Source organism: Rhinolophus sinicus, linkage group LG13 (genome assembly GCF_036562045.2).
Source record: "Rhinolophus sinicus isolate RSC01 linkage group LG13, ASM3656204v1, whole genome shotgun sequence".
Lineage (NCBI taxonomy): Eukaryota > Metazoa > Chordata > Mammalia > Chiroptera > Rhinolophidae > Rhinolophus > Rhinolophus sinicus.
Window position 1 is genome coordinate 56,826,812 of NC_133762.1, and position 15,271 is coordinate 56,842,082.

The window sequence follows — 15,271 nt, forward strand, 5'->3', positions numbered from 1 at the left end:
TTTGTTTTTGTTTTTTTCTTTTTGTAATTCCTATTATTTGAATATTGAACCTACTAAATTGAGCTCCTTTTTTTCTTTTGAGCTTTAATTCCTACTTCCTGTTCCTTTGTCTTTATTTCTTATACTTTTGGGGGACATTGCTTCAATTATTGAATTTTTTATTTATAATAACATACTTGCAATTTCCAAGAATTCATTTTTGACCAATAATAAAATGACAATAACTATATATCAATAATTATTTTAAATGTAAATGGATTAAATGCTCCAATCAAAAGGCATAGAGTGGCTGAATGGATAAAAAAATGAGACCCATACATATGTTGCCTACAAGAGACCTACTTCAGATCGAAAGACACACAGACTGAAAGTGAAGGGATGGAAAAAGATATTTCATGCAAACTGAAATGAACAATAAAGCTGGGGTATCAATACTTATATCAGACAAAATAGACTTTAAAACAAAGAAGAAGGACCCAGCAATTTCACTTCTGGGTATTTATTCGAAGAAACCCAAAACACTAATTTGAAAAGATATATGCATCCATATGTTCATTGCAGCATTATTTACAACAACCAAGATATGGAAGCAACCTAAGTGTCCATCGATAGACAAATTGATAAAGAAAAGGTGGTACATCTATACTTGTACAATGGAATATTACTAAGCCATAAAAAGAAAGAAATCTTGCCATCTCCAACATGAATGGACTTAGAGGGTGTTTTGCTTAGTGAAATAAGTCAGACAAAGAAAGATAAATATCACATGAATCTAAAAACCAAAATAAACAAACAAAACAAAACAAACTCATAGATACAGAGAATATTTTGATGGTTGTGAGATGGAAGGGGGGTTGGGAAGATGAGTAAAATAGGGAAAGGATTAAGACGTACCAAATGTCAATTATAAAGACAGTGACGGGGATGTAAAGTACACCATAGGTAATATAGTCAATAATATTATAATAACTGTATGCTGTCAGATAGATACTAGGTTTATTAGGGTGATCACTTCATAAGTTATATAAATGTTTAACCACTATGTTGTACACCTGAAACTAATATAATATTGTATGTCAACTGTAATTGAAAAAAAAAAAAAATAGAACTCACTTGTGTGGAGAATGGTAAGTTTTTGGTGGCTGTTTCAATCATCAATTTATCAAATAAAGGTAACTCCTTCCCCACCCCCCCAAAAAAGAATTCATTTTTGTCTCTGAATGTAACTTTAGTAGCATATTGGTTTTTCCCCCCCATGGATGTAATATCTTCTTATCTCTCTGTGGATATTAGTTATGGTATGACTTTTTCCCCTGTTCATCCCAATTCTATTACTCTGTTTGATTGTATTGATGTCTGGTGTTTTTTTTTTTTTTTTTGGGGGGGTTATTTTAACTAATGATAACTTTTAACTATTGATTATTAAATATAAAGAACCAAAGCTTATTGGAAGCTGTGTACATTGGACAGAATTTGTGAATTGGTGGCCTTTCCTTTAGGGTGACCATGTGGCAAACTGTTCATTTTATTGGAGGGCTGACAAATGTGAATATCTGTGGGGTTTTCACTTGGGTCAGGAGGTTTCCCCACAAAAAAATTTCTCCAATATCCTACTGGGGTTGCAGAATAAATCTAGCTGCCATCATTCTGGGAGTGAACAGGCAACGTGCCTCCAGGGGATTCATTTTTCAAAATGCCAACTTTACTTAATCCCAATTTTCAATACAGTATCTCACCCTCATCCTTCACTGCTGTGCTCTGAGCTCAGGGACACAGCTGCTTGTGCCTCTCCAGGGAGTAAGTCTCTCATCTTCTCCTTTTATTGTACTTATCATATCTAGTCCCAGAGCTTCACCAGATTCTGCCCCAGAAATCAGTTCCCTTGCCTCCTGGCTTTTCCTTCTGCAGGAGCTAAAATGTCAGCTGGCTTCTGTCTCCTAAATGATTTTACCAGCACCCATAATTTTGTTGCCAGTTCCCATTGGCTATTACCTTCTCCATTCTCTTTGTTCTTATGGATTTAAGACCCTAAGAAAAAATTTTAAATTCTTTTTTATTCTCATTTTAGTGAGGTATTGGTAGGAAGAAGATGTGTGATGCTGCCTTGGTTAATTGAAACCTGTAGTCAGTACTTAATATGAATGGTAAGCGCTTTTGTACAACCCAGTTAGCAAAACTGAAAATAGATTATGACAATCATTGTCAGAGTCAACGCATCTATCATGTCCAGTTATTATTTTGTAAAAAATATAATTTTTATTTGAAAGCAATGCATCCAAACTGCTTTATTGTTAAGCACATTGCCTAGGATTTATTAAAATGCATATTTGCTGTGCACTTTGTCATTTCCACATGGTATGAAGGAAAAGAAATGGAGCAACAACAGATGAAATGCCAAGCTGCTTGCTTATTTCAATGTGGAATTTTGCCATGATGGGTGCAAATCTGGGTCAGCATTATTTACAAAAGAGGACATGGTGTTTTGTCTCAAGGAGCAGGAAAATGCTTTGTGATAAAATGTGGTAAAATCTTGTCATTTTTTCCAACTAAGCAGTAAAATGAATTACACAATGTAAAATGATAAATAAAAAGTTCTATGAGTCATCCTCAATGTAGGGAAAATGTGCAGCCAGGACAGAAACAGTGTTTTTCTGCATCTTAAAAATAAATTCTAGGGTGGCCGATGGCTCAGTTGGTTAGAGCTCAAGCTCTGAACAACAGGGTTGGCGGTTCGATTCCCACATGGGCCAGTGAGCTGCGCCCTCCTCAGCTAGATTGAAGACAACAAGCTGCCACTGAGTTGATGGAGGGGTGGACGGATAGCTCAGTTGATAAGAGCGGAAGCTCTCAACAACAAGGTTGCCAGTTCAATTCCCACATGGGATGGTGGGCTTTACCCCCTGCAACTAAAGATTGAAAACGGCAACTGGACTTGGAGCTGAGCTGCGCCCTCCACAACAAGATTGAAGGACAACTGCTTGGAGCTGATGGGCCCTGGAGAAACACACTGTTCCCCAATAAAATTAAAAAAAAAAAAAAAAAGAATTGTCAAGTTAAAGGATGGCTGCCCAAAGGTTAAAAAAATAACATAAAATAAACTCTAATGCATTGATACAGAAACAGAAATCAACAACAGCATGTCCTAGAAGACCAAACAACTGTGGGACTCCAAGGGGTTTAATGTAGTTCATGCTTTACAAATAAACTCATTGAAATGGTGGGGACAATGATGTGGAGGTGATGTTGATTCTATTTTTTGAAGTCAGTTGTATTAAGGTATAACTTGGAAACAGTAAAGTTCATTCTTCTTAGTGTATGTTATATGAATTTTGGTGGATACATTCAGTCCTGGAGCCTCCATCATGATCGGTCCCATCAAACCCTTCTCCCATTTCCCCCAGCCCAGTTCCCACCAACCAGTGACTTGTTTTCTGTTCCTGTAATTCTGCCTTTTCCAGAAACTCATACAAATGGATTCATATAGTACACAGACTTTTGAGTCTTTTTAACTGTGGCTTAAGTGTTTGTGTACAGGTGTGTGAACATACATTTTCATTTCACAGGGATAAATGCCCAAAAGCCCAAATGCTGAGTTACATTGTAGTTGCATATTTAATTTTTGAAGAAATCACCAAACTGTTTTCCAGAGAGGCTATGCCATTTTGTATTCCCACTGACAAAGTGGGAGTAATCCAGCTTTGAGGTATTTTCTTTTTCTTCCTTCCTTCCTTCCTTCCTTCCTTCCTTCCTTCCTTCCTTCCTTCCTTCTTTCTTTCTTTCTTTCTTTCTTCCTTTTTTCTTTCTTTTGTTTTTTCTTGTAGATTTCAATGTTAAACATGATGTTGTTACAGATTCACTACATTTAAAATGTATGCTGTTAAAAATGTTTTATTTCTGAAAGTGTTATGACTAATGACTCTCCAATATAAAGTAAGTCACCCACAGTAGGGAAAAATCATGCTGGCTTTACTCTTTTCCCCAGAAACTTTAAACACCAAAAAAAATGCCACAATGGATTAATGATGTTTACAAACTTCTGGGGGGAAAGAACATGGGACCCCTGGATAGCCAGCCAATATTCCAATCAGGCATTCTAACAGACCAATGAGCTCTGGAAGTAGAAAACCAGCCCCTGGAAAACAAAGCAATGCAAAACAAAGAAAGAAAAAAGCACTATAATAAAGTCCAGCCAAATCATAAATGAATCACAATGAAGAATGGAATAGAAAAACTGTAATAAAAAAATGATGGTGAGGGTTACATCCACTCAATTATAGACTTAAAAACCAAACAACAGGGATGCATAGTTGTAACACAGATGTAGGATAAGTTCTAAAAAGTAACAATAATATAAGCAACATAATCAGGAGAATAGGGTAGAAGAGACAAAAATCATAATCAGCTCATCTTTCATTACAAAGAGACAATAGTCTCCTGAATTGAAATTTATAATAAAAATATGATTTTAATCTCTTAATGATTTTCATTAAGATGTTGAAACCATATTGAACATATATGATGTAGTAAAATATATCCCTTAAGCTTTAAAGGAAACCTGTAGGTACACATTTGGTGCTTAACACGCTCTTTAATTTTAATTCAGTTCTCTTCTGAAGAGACAAGTTTTAACAGGAGCGGGCTTGTGAGCTGGCAGGATGGGACAGGCAAAGAGTTAACAGGAGCAAGCTTGTGGGCTAACAGGAATGAGTTAAACATAAATCTCCTGGCTCTGAATCCTCTGGCTAGCACTGCACCTGCAGGCTGACAAGCATCCTACATTCATCATAGGCAGGAACAGAACAGTCCCCAATCACAATGGCAACCCTCTGCAAACTAACAAACACCCATCATAAATGAGAACAGAATAGTTTCCAACCGCAAGCTGACATTCATCATAGATGGGAACAGGACAATTCCCAGGAGAAGAAAATTGTAACAGCAGCCCCCCTGCAAGCTGACAAACACCTACATCCTGCATGAATAAATATAAAACCCTAGCACTCCTTCTCATCAGCGCAGCTGTCCCTATTGGGCTCTGCCTTGGCAAAATTCCTTTTGCCAGAACTCTGTCTTTAACTTTCAATAAATCTTTCTTACTCTTGTAGAGTCTCGTAATTTTTTTTTACATTCTGTGAACTGGGGATCAATTCTACACCAAGATATCTTCTGCTAAATTAAAAAAAAATTATTAAAGTAATACTTTTAATTTAATATTAACATATATAATTTGAGCCTCTTTTAAGTAAACGTCTTTTTCTCACTCCACTTAAACTACATAGAAAGATATCTGAATTTCTTCAAGGGTTAACATGATAGATGGTAGGTGGATGGTAGAATTTTGAGTGATTTATTGCTTTCTTCTTTGTATACTTTTACAAGTCCTCAATTTTCTTTTTTTTTTTTAATTAAAGTTTATTGGGGTGACAATTGTTAGTAAAGTTACATGGATTTCAGGTGTACAATTCTGTATTACATCATCTATAAATCCCATTGTGTGTTCACCACCCAAAATCAGTTCTCCTTCCATCACCATGTATTTGATCCCCTTTACCCTCATCTCCCACCCTCCTCCCCCCTTACCCTCTGGTAACCACTAAACTATTGTGTCTATGAGTTTTTATTTCTCATTTGTTTGTCTTGTTCTTTTGTTGTTTTTGGTTCATACACCACATATCAGTGAAATCATACAGTTCTCTGCTTTTTCTGACTTATTTTGCTCAGCATTATAATCTCAAGATCCATCCATGTTGTCACAAATGGTCCTATTTCATCTTTTCTTACTGCCAAATAGTATTCCATTGTGTATATATATCACAACTTCTTTATCCATTCATCTATCGAAGGACATTTTGGTTGTTTCCATGTCTTCAATTTTCTAAATAATGTGCATATATCACTTTATCGCATAACACAGACTTTTTAAAAAATGTAAAGAGCCCTAATAAAAAAATGAAATAAAACAAGTGGTGCTGACATGTAGGCTTTCCTGGGTGGAGCAAGACAATGAGAGAAAGGGAGGTGGCTTCAAAGGACCTGTCCATCTGGAACCAGCTGCTCATCAGGTCGTGAACAATGTGCTGCCACTCCTGCACTGACTGTGCTAAGGATTCCATGGTCGGGGGTTTTGCCTCTGTCTTGCACTCTACATTTTAAAGCTTCGGTTCTTCAAAATGCAAAATACTTTATTTACTTTTTTTAACAAGTACTTAAATGGCAAGCCCTATTCCAAGCACTTTACAAATATTTCCTCATTAATCCTCATAACAACCCAATGAGGTATATACTATTATTATGAACCTTTTGCAGAAACTAAGGCACAGTGAAATAACTTAGTTGATAACATGAGTACCTGTTTGTAAACGACTAAAGATGACATGATTTTCTGTGTCATCTGTATGTCACCTTTCATTCATCCATTCAACTGATATTTACTGAGCACTTGGCAGGCACCCCTTCTAGATGCTAATTCATTGGAGGTGCTCAGCAATAGAAACTGACAATGGTTTAAAAATAAGTAGACAAACAGGGACAGAAGGGAGACCTGGCTTGTGTTTCCAGGATGCTCTCTGTAATTTCCTCTGCATTTCTCATGACCTGGTACACATTGTCATTTACATGTAACTACTGTAGATTTTTGATCTGTGACTGAAAATGATGATTCTGAATCATAATTTCTATCATTGGTTGCAAACTGGTATCCCATAACATCCAGTGCCTTCAGGGGTTGAGTGTTGTCTTTGTGTTAAATCCACAGTGCTTTTTAAAAATCAAAATTGCTTTTATTATACAGTTACTTAAATAAGTACAAACATGAAGTAATCATAAATTTCCTATGTTTATAGTGGTAATAAATCAAAATAAAAAATTATTAAAACCATCAAAACTTCACAACCAACAAAATTCATACCAATATTAGTTCATTTCAGAAAAAAATTGTGAGACATTTTGAAATGACCAAAAAAAGATGACTGGGTGTCTGGTCAGGCACACTGTTCCAGGTTAACTCTGCCTTTTATTGTTTTTGACCTATTTTATAAATTTGTATGCTGTAGAAATTGATAGTAATGAAAATGATTCTTGTCTATAGAAATATAAATGCATCGTGTGTATCCAGGAGATGCAATATGAGATGACATTAAAAAAATACAATGAATGTTTATATTTAAAAAAATTTATTACAGTAAGAGACATATTGCCATTAATCCCCCTCAAAATACGCCCCCTTGCTTCAAACAACCTATCCCATCATTCTTTCCACTTTCTAAAGCAGTTCTGGAAGTCCTCTTTCGTGAATGTCTTTCTTTGTGCTGTTGTGGCTGCCTTCATGTCCTGAATTGGTTCAAAATGTTTACCTTTCATGGTCACTTTGACTTTGGGGAAGAGCCAGAAATTGCACGGTGCTAGATAAAGTGAATAAGGTGGATGAGGACACACCATAATGTTTTTGACAGAAATTGCTGTACCAGAAGCGATATGTGACACGGGGCATTGTCATGATGAAGGATGATTTATGGCACACTTTAAAACACACCTGCTCTCAACTGTAGCTCACACCCAACTGACTGCACCAAATAAGTTGAAACTTGTCACACACTGTTACTAAGGTTCAACACAATGGTTCCCCTATTGAAGATCCCCAACTTTCCATTGGATGGCACTTGGCAGCAGAATTCACCATATTTTTTGATCACACCTCATAGATTACTGCTCTGGATATTAACAAACTTTATACCTATTTCTAAATACATTTCAGCAATCCTGATTGCCTTGTACATTTTAAATTCTCCTTTGAGCAGGCTGTAACATCTCATTGGGCCTTTCATAGATTAAAAAGTTAAAATCTTTGACAAATGTTCATTTATATTTGCATGAGAATAATTTTACCTTTTCTAAAAGTTATCTTTTGACATTCATTTAATGGGGCACATTAGGCTTTGGTGATAGGAAATTTCTAAAATCCCCGGTTACCTGGCAGGCAGACACTGAGCCCATGATGTCACATTCTGCCTTCCTGGTGCACCTGTTGTATTCCCAGAGGCTCACGACGGTGTCCAAGACAGGACTCAACCCAGAGCAGCGATGACTGGGTTCTCATCTCTGCAAAAGAAAGAATTCAAGAGCAAGACAGAAGCAAGAAAGCAAAAGTGATTTACTGAAAATGACAGTACACACTTGAGAGGAAAGTGCAGGCCAACTCAGAGAAGAAGGCTCTCCAAAGGTCATGATCAGGGGTATTTATCCCTCCTGGGTTGGGGAATTGGTGATGGCCCATTGATGTGGTTCATTCAGCAACTCTCCCTGGGCAGGACTCTTCATTTCCTGTTTTTTCTTCCTTATTTGGTTCCTCTAGAACTGTCATGGTGGCAGATGCATTATGGGAGTCGTAGTCACTGCAATGTAAATGAGATTATAATGACATTATAAATAGCTAAAAGGTCAGGTCCTGGTCATAGGGATCAGCCTAGCTGGATTAAGCTGGTTTTTGTTTTTTTCCAGCTGCAGGTACTGGATACAGTCACTTGTTACTTGTGTAACCAGTGAGGCACCTCACCTCTTATCCTGGAGGGGCTTGTCAATTTCCTACGCTACCTATCCTGTATCAATAGTACCTGTGGACGTAAGTGTGTAAGTCCCAGGGATTCTTACACTTTTTTTTATACTCACATGACTATATTGTTGAGGTTTTGGAAACAATGTCTGGATCTGATCTTGGATCTTGGGAGATCCTTATTATGAGCCTACCTACTTCCTTAACCATCTGCTTTCTCTCTTCCTTCCATGCCTAGGTCACATGTCTGGGCAGGAGGCTGCTGAGAGATCCCTATGGACCAACTTGGGCCACGGGACAGTTAGAGATGTGAGGATCTTGGAATTTAGATTTCTTGAGCAGTCTTTTGGGTTGGTTTGACTTGTGCAAACTGTACCCCCAAACCACCTCAGTAGTTTCTTAAAGAGGGGGTGAAGAGAAAAAACTTGCAAGAGTGAGTAGGACATGCTCATTTCTTAGACTAGACCTAGGCTGTCCAATATGGTGGTAGTCACTACTCATGGGGCTATTGAGTAGTGGAAATGTGGCTAGTGCCATTGATGAACGAAATTTTTAACTTCATTTAATTTTAAATTTGAAAACTGATGTTCTGTTCAGTTGAAAACTTAGTATGATTGGAACTGCTTGGATGTGTGAAGCTACTTTTTAACCATATATTTTATGTATACATTTTATGAAATCTAAATACAGAACAAGTATTTCTGATGACAGTTTAGCTCCCGGATTGAAATATGTGGCAAATGTAAAATACACAAATGATTTAAAAGACTTATACCAAAAAAAAGTAAAACATTTCATTAATATTTTTTTCTGATTACATGTGAAATGATAACATATGAGATATACTGGGTAAAACAAAATATGTTATTAAAATTAATTGCACCTTTATTTTTTTGTTTTTTAAACGTGGTTTTAGAAAATGTGAGATCCCATACTGGATTCGCGTCTGGAGCATGAATCCTCCCATTCCTTTCCACCTACTTCCTCATTTACCAAGGGGATCAAAGTGGTCCTGAACCCCATTTTCTGCTTTGGTTGCCTAATCCCGGCAGCTTTGAAATGTTTTCTTTCTAGGTGATCACAATGCCTGCTTTCTCCTGTCACTCCGAGGGGTTTTGAGGTTCTGAGGGCTAAGACTCATCTGTGACTTTCCAGAGGCGGCCTGGCAATTCCTGACTCTGGTCGCCAAAGAAAGCGGACCCACTGTGTGGTTTGCCGAGCAACTGGTGACCCGGAAGCAGTTCTCCGCCCCCCCCCCGCCCCCGGCGGCGGCAGCGCGCCGGACAACTTCCGGGGCGGCGGGCGCGCGGTTGAGGCTAGTGGGCTGCGGCGGCGTAATGACCACGCTTCGGGCTTTCACGTGCGATGACTTGTTCCGCTTCAACAACATGTGAGTGAGGTGCGCCTCGGACAAGCGCTGGGATTGCGCCCCCTCACCTAGGCGGGGTCTGGGGAGCCACCCCCACTTGGCCGCCAGTAGCGGCTCCATGGGGGCCGCAGCTCTCAGGCCGGGCCAGGGCGGATGCACAGACTGCCCTGCGCTGACCTTGGCAGAGGCTCGCAATCTTCATCTCATAACCCTGCGTGCTCATCGGTGCGGGGGCAGCGTGCGGGTCGCTTTTCCCAGTGGTTGTCAAGATGCGCCGGGGTGATAGGAAGTGGGGAGCCCAGGCCTGGCGCCGGGCTCTGCTGCCTACAGGGCAGTGACTCGACTTCTCTTCTGTGCGGTGAAAACCCCGAAAGTACTGGCCGCAGAGGTCGTTGCTAGGTCAATAGTTAATAGCTAAGTGTTTGTTGCGAATAGGTACATTGTGCCGCCCAGCTGATGGTTACGGTGTGGGGACAGAGCCAGGAGTGCGGTTTCCAGGCTCTGGGCCTCACGTGGAAAGGTGCTGGCTCAGGTAGTAAATGGCCATCAACTGTGATTGGATGGCCATCAGCTGTGGCTCCTTGGCCGTCAGCTGTAACCAGTGAGCCATTGGCCACTAATATAACTGCTGTAGCTATGCTAGCAGCAAATGGGGGCTAGCAAGAAGATGGTGGTGAGCTAGCAAGCGTGGTTTGGGCATGACTCCCCTATCTGTCCTTCCGGGGTGTTCCTTTTTGGCCTCACCATGTCCTGTGGTCTTATGTAGAGAGCGGGAGCTGAGACCCCACAGGCCGCCCTGCCTGACAGACGGTTAACTTGTATCTGAGTAAAATAAAAGAACATTGTGATCGTGACACCCCTTGCAGCGGTTCCTCTCTCAGTCGGGGTTTGGTTTTGTACCTCTTATCATCGGAGTGGTGCTCCCAGGCTGGACAGTTTTTTTTCTACTGTGCAGAGTCAGGGGAGGGGCCACATCCTGGTGGAGGTTGCGGTTTCTTTCAGTCAGTTAAGTCAGGACCTGTGACTTGTAGGTACTATTTTTTTTCCTCCTAAAGAAAGAGTTTTCATTATGAAAATTTATGAACATTTAAAAAGTTGACAATTTTACCACGAACGCCTATACAGACACATCAGCCGGATTCTACAGTTAACATTTTGCTACATTGGCTTCATCACATATCCATCCATCCATCCATCCATCCACCCATCCATCCATCCATCCATCCATCTGTTTCTCTTTCTACCAATCCCACATCCATTCATCCATCCACCCACCAGTCCCATATCGACTTTTAAAGACAAGGGGACAGTATGTGAAAACTTACTAAGGACCAAGTAGTTCAGATCCAAGTGTCAGGAAGATGCAAAGATGAGGTGGCTAGAAACATCTCAAAAGGATGAGCGGTGAAGAATGGTCAAAATGTTGATGGTGATGAGGAAGTAAGTTCTGGAGAAGGAAGGGGTGATAAGGTGAGAAAGCTTGAGGTGTGATCATACAACTGGGAGATGAGTGTGACTGTAGTCATGGCTTTCCATAACGAGTAGCCAGAGAGAAAATGGTAAAATGACTTTGCTCCATTGTTGAGAGCTCAAGTGAATTGCCCCAGCTGTTAGAGCCTTGCAGTGGGAGAGGGTCAAATATGGAATCTAATCCGTGGAGACTGGCACCAGAGCAGTGGTTTTTAAAGAGTGGTCCCTGACCACTGGGGAACATTTTGGAAATGCAAATTCTCAGCTGTTTGAAAACCACTGCTTTGGAGCCTGAGCTCTTCAACATAAAGCTATGTGGAATGGGAGGTGATTAGAGGAGGTATACCAGGCAGGTCAGCCATTTAGGAGATCTTGGCAATGGCCCAGAGATGATGACTTGGCAAAGGCTTGGGTTTGGGAGGTGTACACAGCCTACCAGGTGACAGCATGTTTTGAAGCTTCAACAATAGAAAAGGCAAATCCTCTTGAAGAGTCACTTTTAACTGAAGATCTGGGAAGGGACAGCACTGTTTTACATGAAAATGAATGGAGTAGAAGGAAAATAAGCATGAACATTTACAATAAAACATTAGATTCTAAAGAATCATTCAGCGTAATAAGGCCTCTTCAGAATATGCAAGTAGAGGATCTCTATCCCCCCACCCCTTTCAATTTTCTCCATTTCTCACTTTGATTAGGGCACTTGGGTAGCGAACTCTAAGAATCATGAGATTAGGGTGTTGCAGCAGGAATTGAAAGAAGCAGATGTAGAAACATTAGAATTAACAAATGTTTTATTTATTCTTGGAAAGTTATTTGCATACCTATTTATGTACCAGTGTAGGACACAGCAGTAAACAAAACAAAAACAATTATCTTTATGGAACTTACATTTTAGAGGGGAAAAACAAATAAAAAAACGTGAAGAATTTAGTGTTCAGTACAAAGGAAATATGAAAGCAGGAGAGGGAAATAGGAAGTGAGGATTCAGCTTTAGGTAGGTTTTCCATTGTTTATTCTTTTTCCATTGTATATGCTTGGCTCCTTTTTAGGACAGGTGTCACTGAAGAAATAACTAGGGGAGGTGAGGGGGTGAGTCATGAGGATATTGGGGTTGGGAGCTTCCAGGCAGAGGGAATAGTAAGTGCACAGCTATGTTTCAGACAGGAGGTGTAGGCCAGTGTGGCTTGAGCAGAGTGTGGGAGAGAGGGGACAAGATCATAGTCAAAGGCTAGATCTTGGAGTGGCCATTATAGGACTTGGGATTCTCTGACAAGTGCACTGAGATACCCAGATGGAGAAGTCAGGTAGGCATCTGGGCATGGGAATCTCAAATTTAAGTTTGGGTTAAAGATAGAAATTTGGGGGGTTTCCTAGGGCATCAAGAGCTGCTGATGGCTAACTGTAAAGCATATTTGTACATTTCTTCCAGAAGGGAGAGGAGAATTGCAGGAGCAGCGATCCGGGTGGTGAGAGGTGGTGGGATCTGCTTACCAGAACTCCATGCATGGTTACAGAACAAGTAGAGTAAGGGTGCAGAGCTTGCAGGTGGTGGGTTCAGTGGTGGGATCTTGGTGAAGCTTTCTTACTGTTGTATTTTCTTTGTGAAGTAGAAAGCAGCTAAGATGGAGAAAAGGGGGGTGGCCTATGGGAGAGTTGAGGCGAGAGGAGAGCATATAAAGTAGTCGTTCAAAGTGTGGGAGAGTGAATTCCCACACTGTTAGAGCAGTTGATTCTCTGGGTGTGGGTTGGGGCCCCCCCTCAAGATTGTTTTTGGGGCTCTGCAATGTCAGAGCTATTTTCATGATAATACTAAGATTTTTTTTGTTGTTGCCGCCTTTTCTTTCCACTGTCATTCTCTCACAAGTGCATAGTGGAGTTTTCCAGATGTGTGATCTTGCAACCGCAAGTATAACAGACATATTATGAGAATCTACCTATCTTCTATTAAGCTAGACATTAGAAAGATTTGTAAAATTGTTAAAACAATGCCATTCATGTAGCTAATTTTTTTTAATTGATTTTTTTTTCTTAATACATCACACAACTTTATGGTAGATCTGGGCTAAAGTGTTGTCTAATAATACATGATATAATAGTTTGTTTTTGGCAATATAATTACATACGAAGAATGCAGGTATGGATGCCCCAAAGCAACACCATCTCAGTCCCTAAAGTTTGACTGATAGTCCTGGCCCTCGCACTGTTCCTTTAGATAAAGCAACCACAGCTGAACATAAGTTTCTACTTTACTATTCTCTCTTCCTGTTAATGATATTGGCAATTTCATACAGAAAAATACAAGAAAAAAAATGACTTTTGAAAAATTATTGCTTTAGTAAATTAATTTGATCATTAAGTCTATTGGCTAACAAAGGTCAGATGACCCTAAGCATTGATAATAAATGTCTCAGTCTGATTGTTTGTTTTTAATGAATAAGTTAACTGTTACCTTTCAGAGAAAATGCTGAGCAGTGTCAGCCCATAACAAGCACTTAGTATTAATTCTCCTTTTCCCTTAAGCAATATTCATGTTTATAACAAGGGTCTTTCTATACAGCAGCAAAATCAAAGTGGTCAGTGTTTTTTTAATTCACCCTCCCACTAAGAGAGGGACTAGTCATGCCTTATCTCTACAACTTGAAAGACATCTTGATACTTTTAAGCTTTGATGTTAATTTCAACTTGATTTTGCCTTTTATTTAAAAAAAATTAAATTTACTGGGGCAACACTGGTTAATAACATTATATAACTTTCAGGTGTACAGCATTTGACATCTGTGTACTCTTGCATGCTCCCTACTCAAAGTCTGCTTTCCTTCTTTTACCATATATTTGACACCTTTTACCCACTTTGCCTTTCCCCACCCCATTTCCTTTCTGGTAACAATTCTGTTATTTGTATCTATGATCATCGGACTTATTTCACTTTACCATATTCTCAATATCCATCCATGTTTTTGCAAGTGGCCATATGTCATCCTTTTTTTTTTTTTTTTTTGGGCTGAGTAGTATTCCATTGTAAACCCTGTCATTTTTATCTAATCATCCATCAATGGACACAGGTTGTTTCCATGTCTTGGTTATTATAAATAATGCAATGAAAATAGGGGTACATATATCTTTACAAATAAGTATTTTTATATTTTTTGGGTAAATACCCAGAAGAGGAATTGCTGGATCATATGGTAGTTCTATTCTTAATTTTTAAAGGAATTGTTTTCTATAGTGACTGCATTAATTTACATTCTACCAACAGTATACAAGGTTTTCCTTTTTTTCCACATCTTCTCCAACACTTATTTTTTGTCTTTTTTTTTTTAATTGGGGGAGGGGAACAGGACTTTATTGGGGGAACAGTGTGTAGTTCCAGGACTTTTTTCCAAATCAAGTTGTTGTCCTTTCAATCTTAGTTGTGGAGGGTGCTGTTCAGCTTCAAGTTGTTGTCCTTTCAGTCTTAGTTGTGGAGGGCGCAGCTCAGCTCCAGGTCCAGTTGCCGTTGCTAGTTGCAGGGCCTTGTGGGAGTTGAACCGGCAACCTTGTGGTTGAGAGGATGCGCTCCAACCAACTGAGCCATCCGGGAGCTCAGCGGCAGCTCAGCTCAAGGTGCTGTGTTCAATTTTAGTTGCAGGGGGCGCTGCCCACCATCCCTTGTGGGACTCGAGGAATTGAACTGGCAACCTTGTGGTTGAGAGCCCACTGGCCCATGTAGGAATCGAACCAGCAGCCTTCAGAGTTAGGAGCATGGAGCTCTAACCACCTGAGCCACCGGGCCGGCCCTATTTCTTGTCTTTTTGATGGTAGCCATTCTGACAGGTGTGAGGTGATATCTCAGTGTGGTTTTGATTTACATTTCCCTAATAACTAGTGAAGTAGAACATCCT

The 15,271-nt window shown here is 39.7% G+C and overlaps 1 protein-coding gene and 1 long non-coding RNA gene across 4 annotated transcripts in view; one reads left to right on the forward strand and one right to left on the reverse strand.

Annotated features, from left to right (window-relative positions):
- Positions 1-15,271, forward strand: part of NAA20 (N-alpha-acetyltransferase 20, NatB catalytic subunit) — a 343,857-nt gene that overhangs the window by 313,201 nt on the left and 15,385 nt on the right. The window contains exon 2 of one of the 3 annotated variants that reach the window (XM_074317337.1): positions 9,875-9,938. In XM_074317337.1, the coding sequence (XP_074173438.1) occupies positions 9,886-9,938 (53 nt within the window). In that variant the 5' untranslated portion in view covers positions 9,875-9,885. Of the gene's footprint in view, positions 1-9,789; positions 9,939-15,271 lie in introns of those variants that run through there. The other 2 variants (XM_019712534.2, XM_019712533.2) reach the window with 2 other exon arrangements.
- LOC109435012 (uncharacterized) lies at positions 5,602-9,686 on the reverse strand. The gene is made up of 4 exons (XR_002135919.2): positions 9,542-9,686; positions 8,173-8,390; positions 7,969-8,097; positions 5,602-7,400 (listed from the first exon to the last, which is right to left on the reverse strand). It is a non-coding gene; the product is annotated as an uncharacterized LOC109435012 (long non-coding RNA).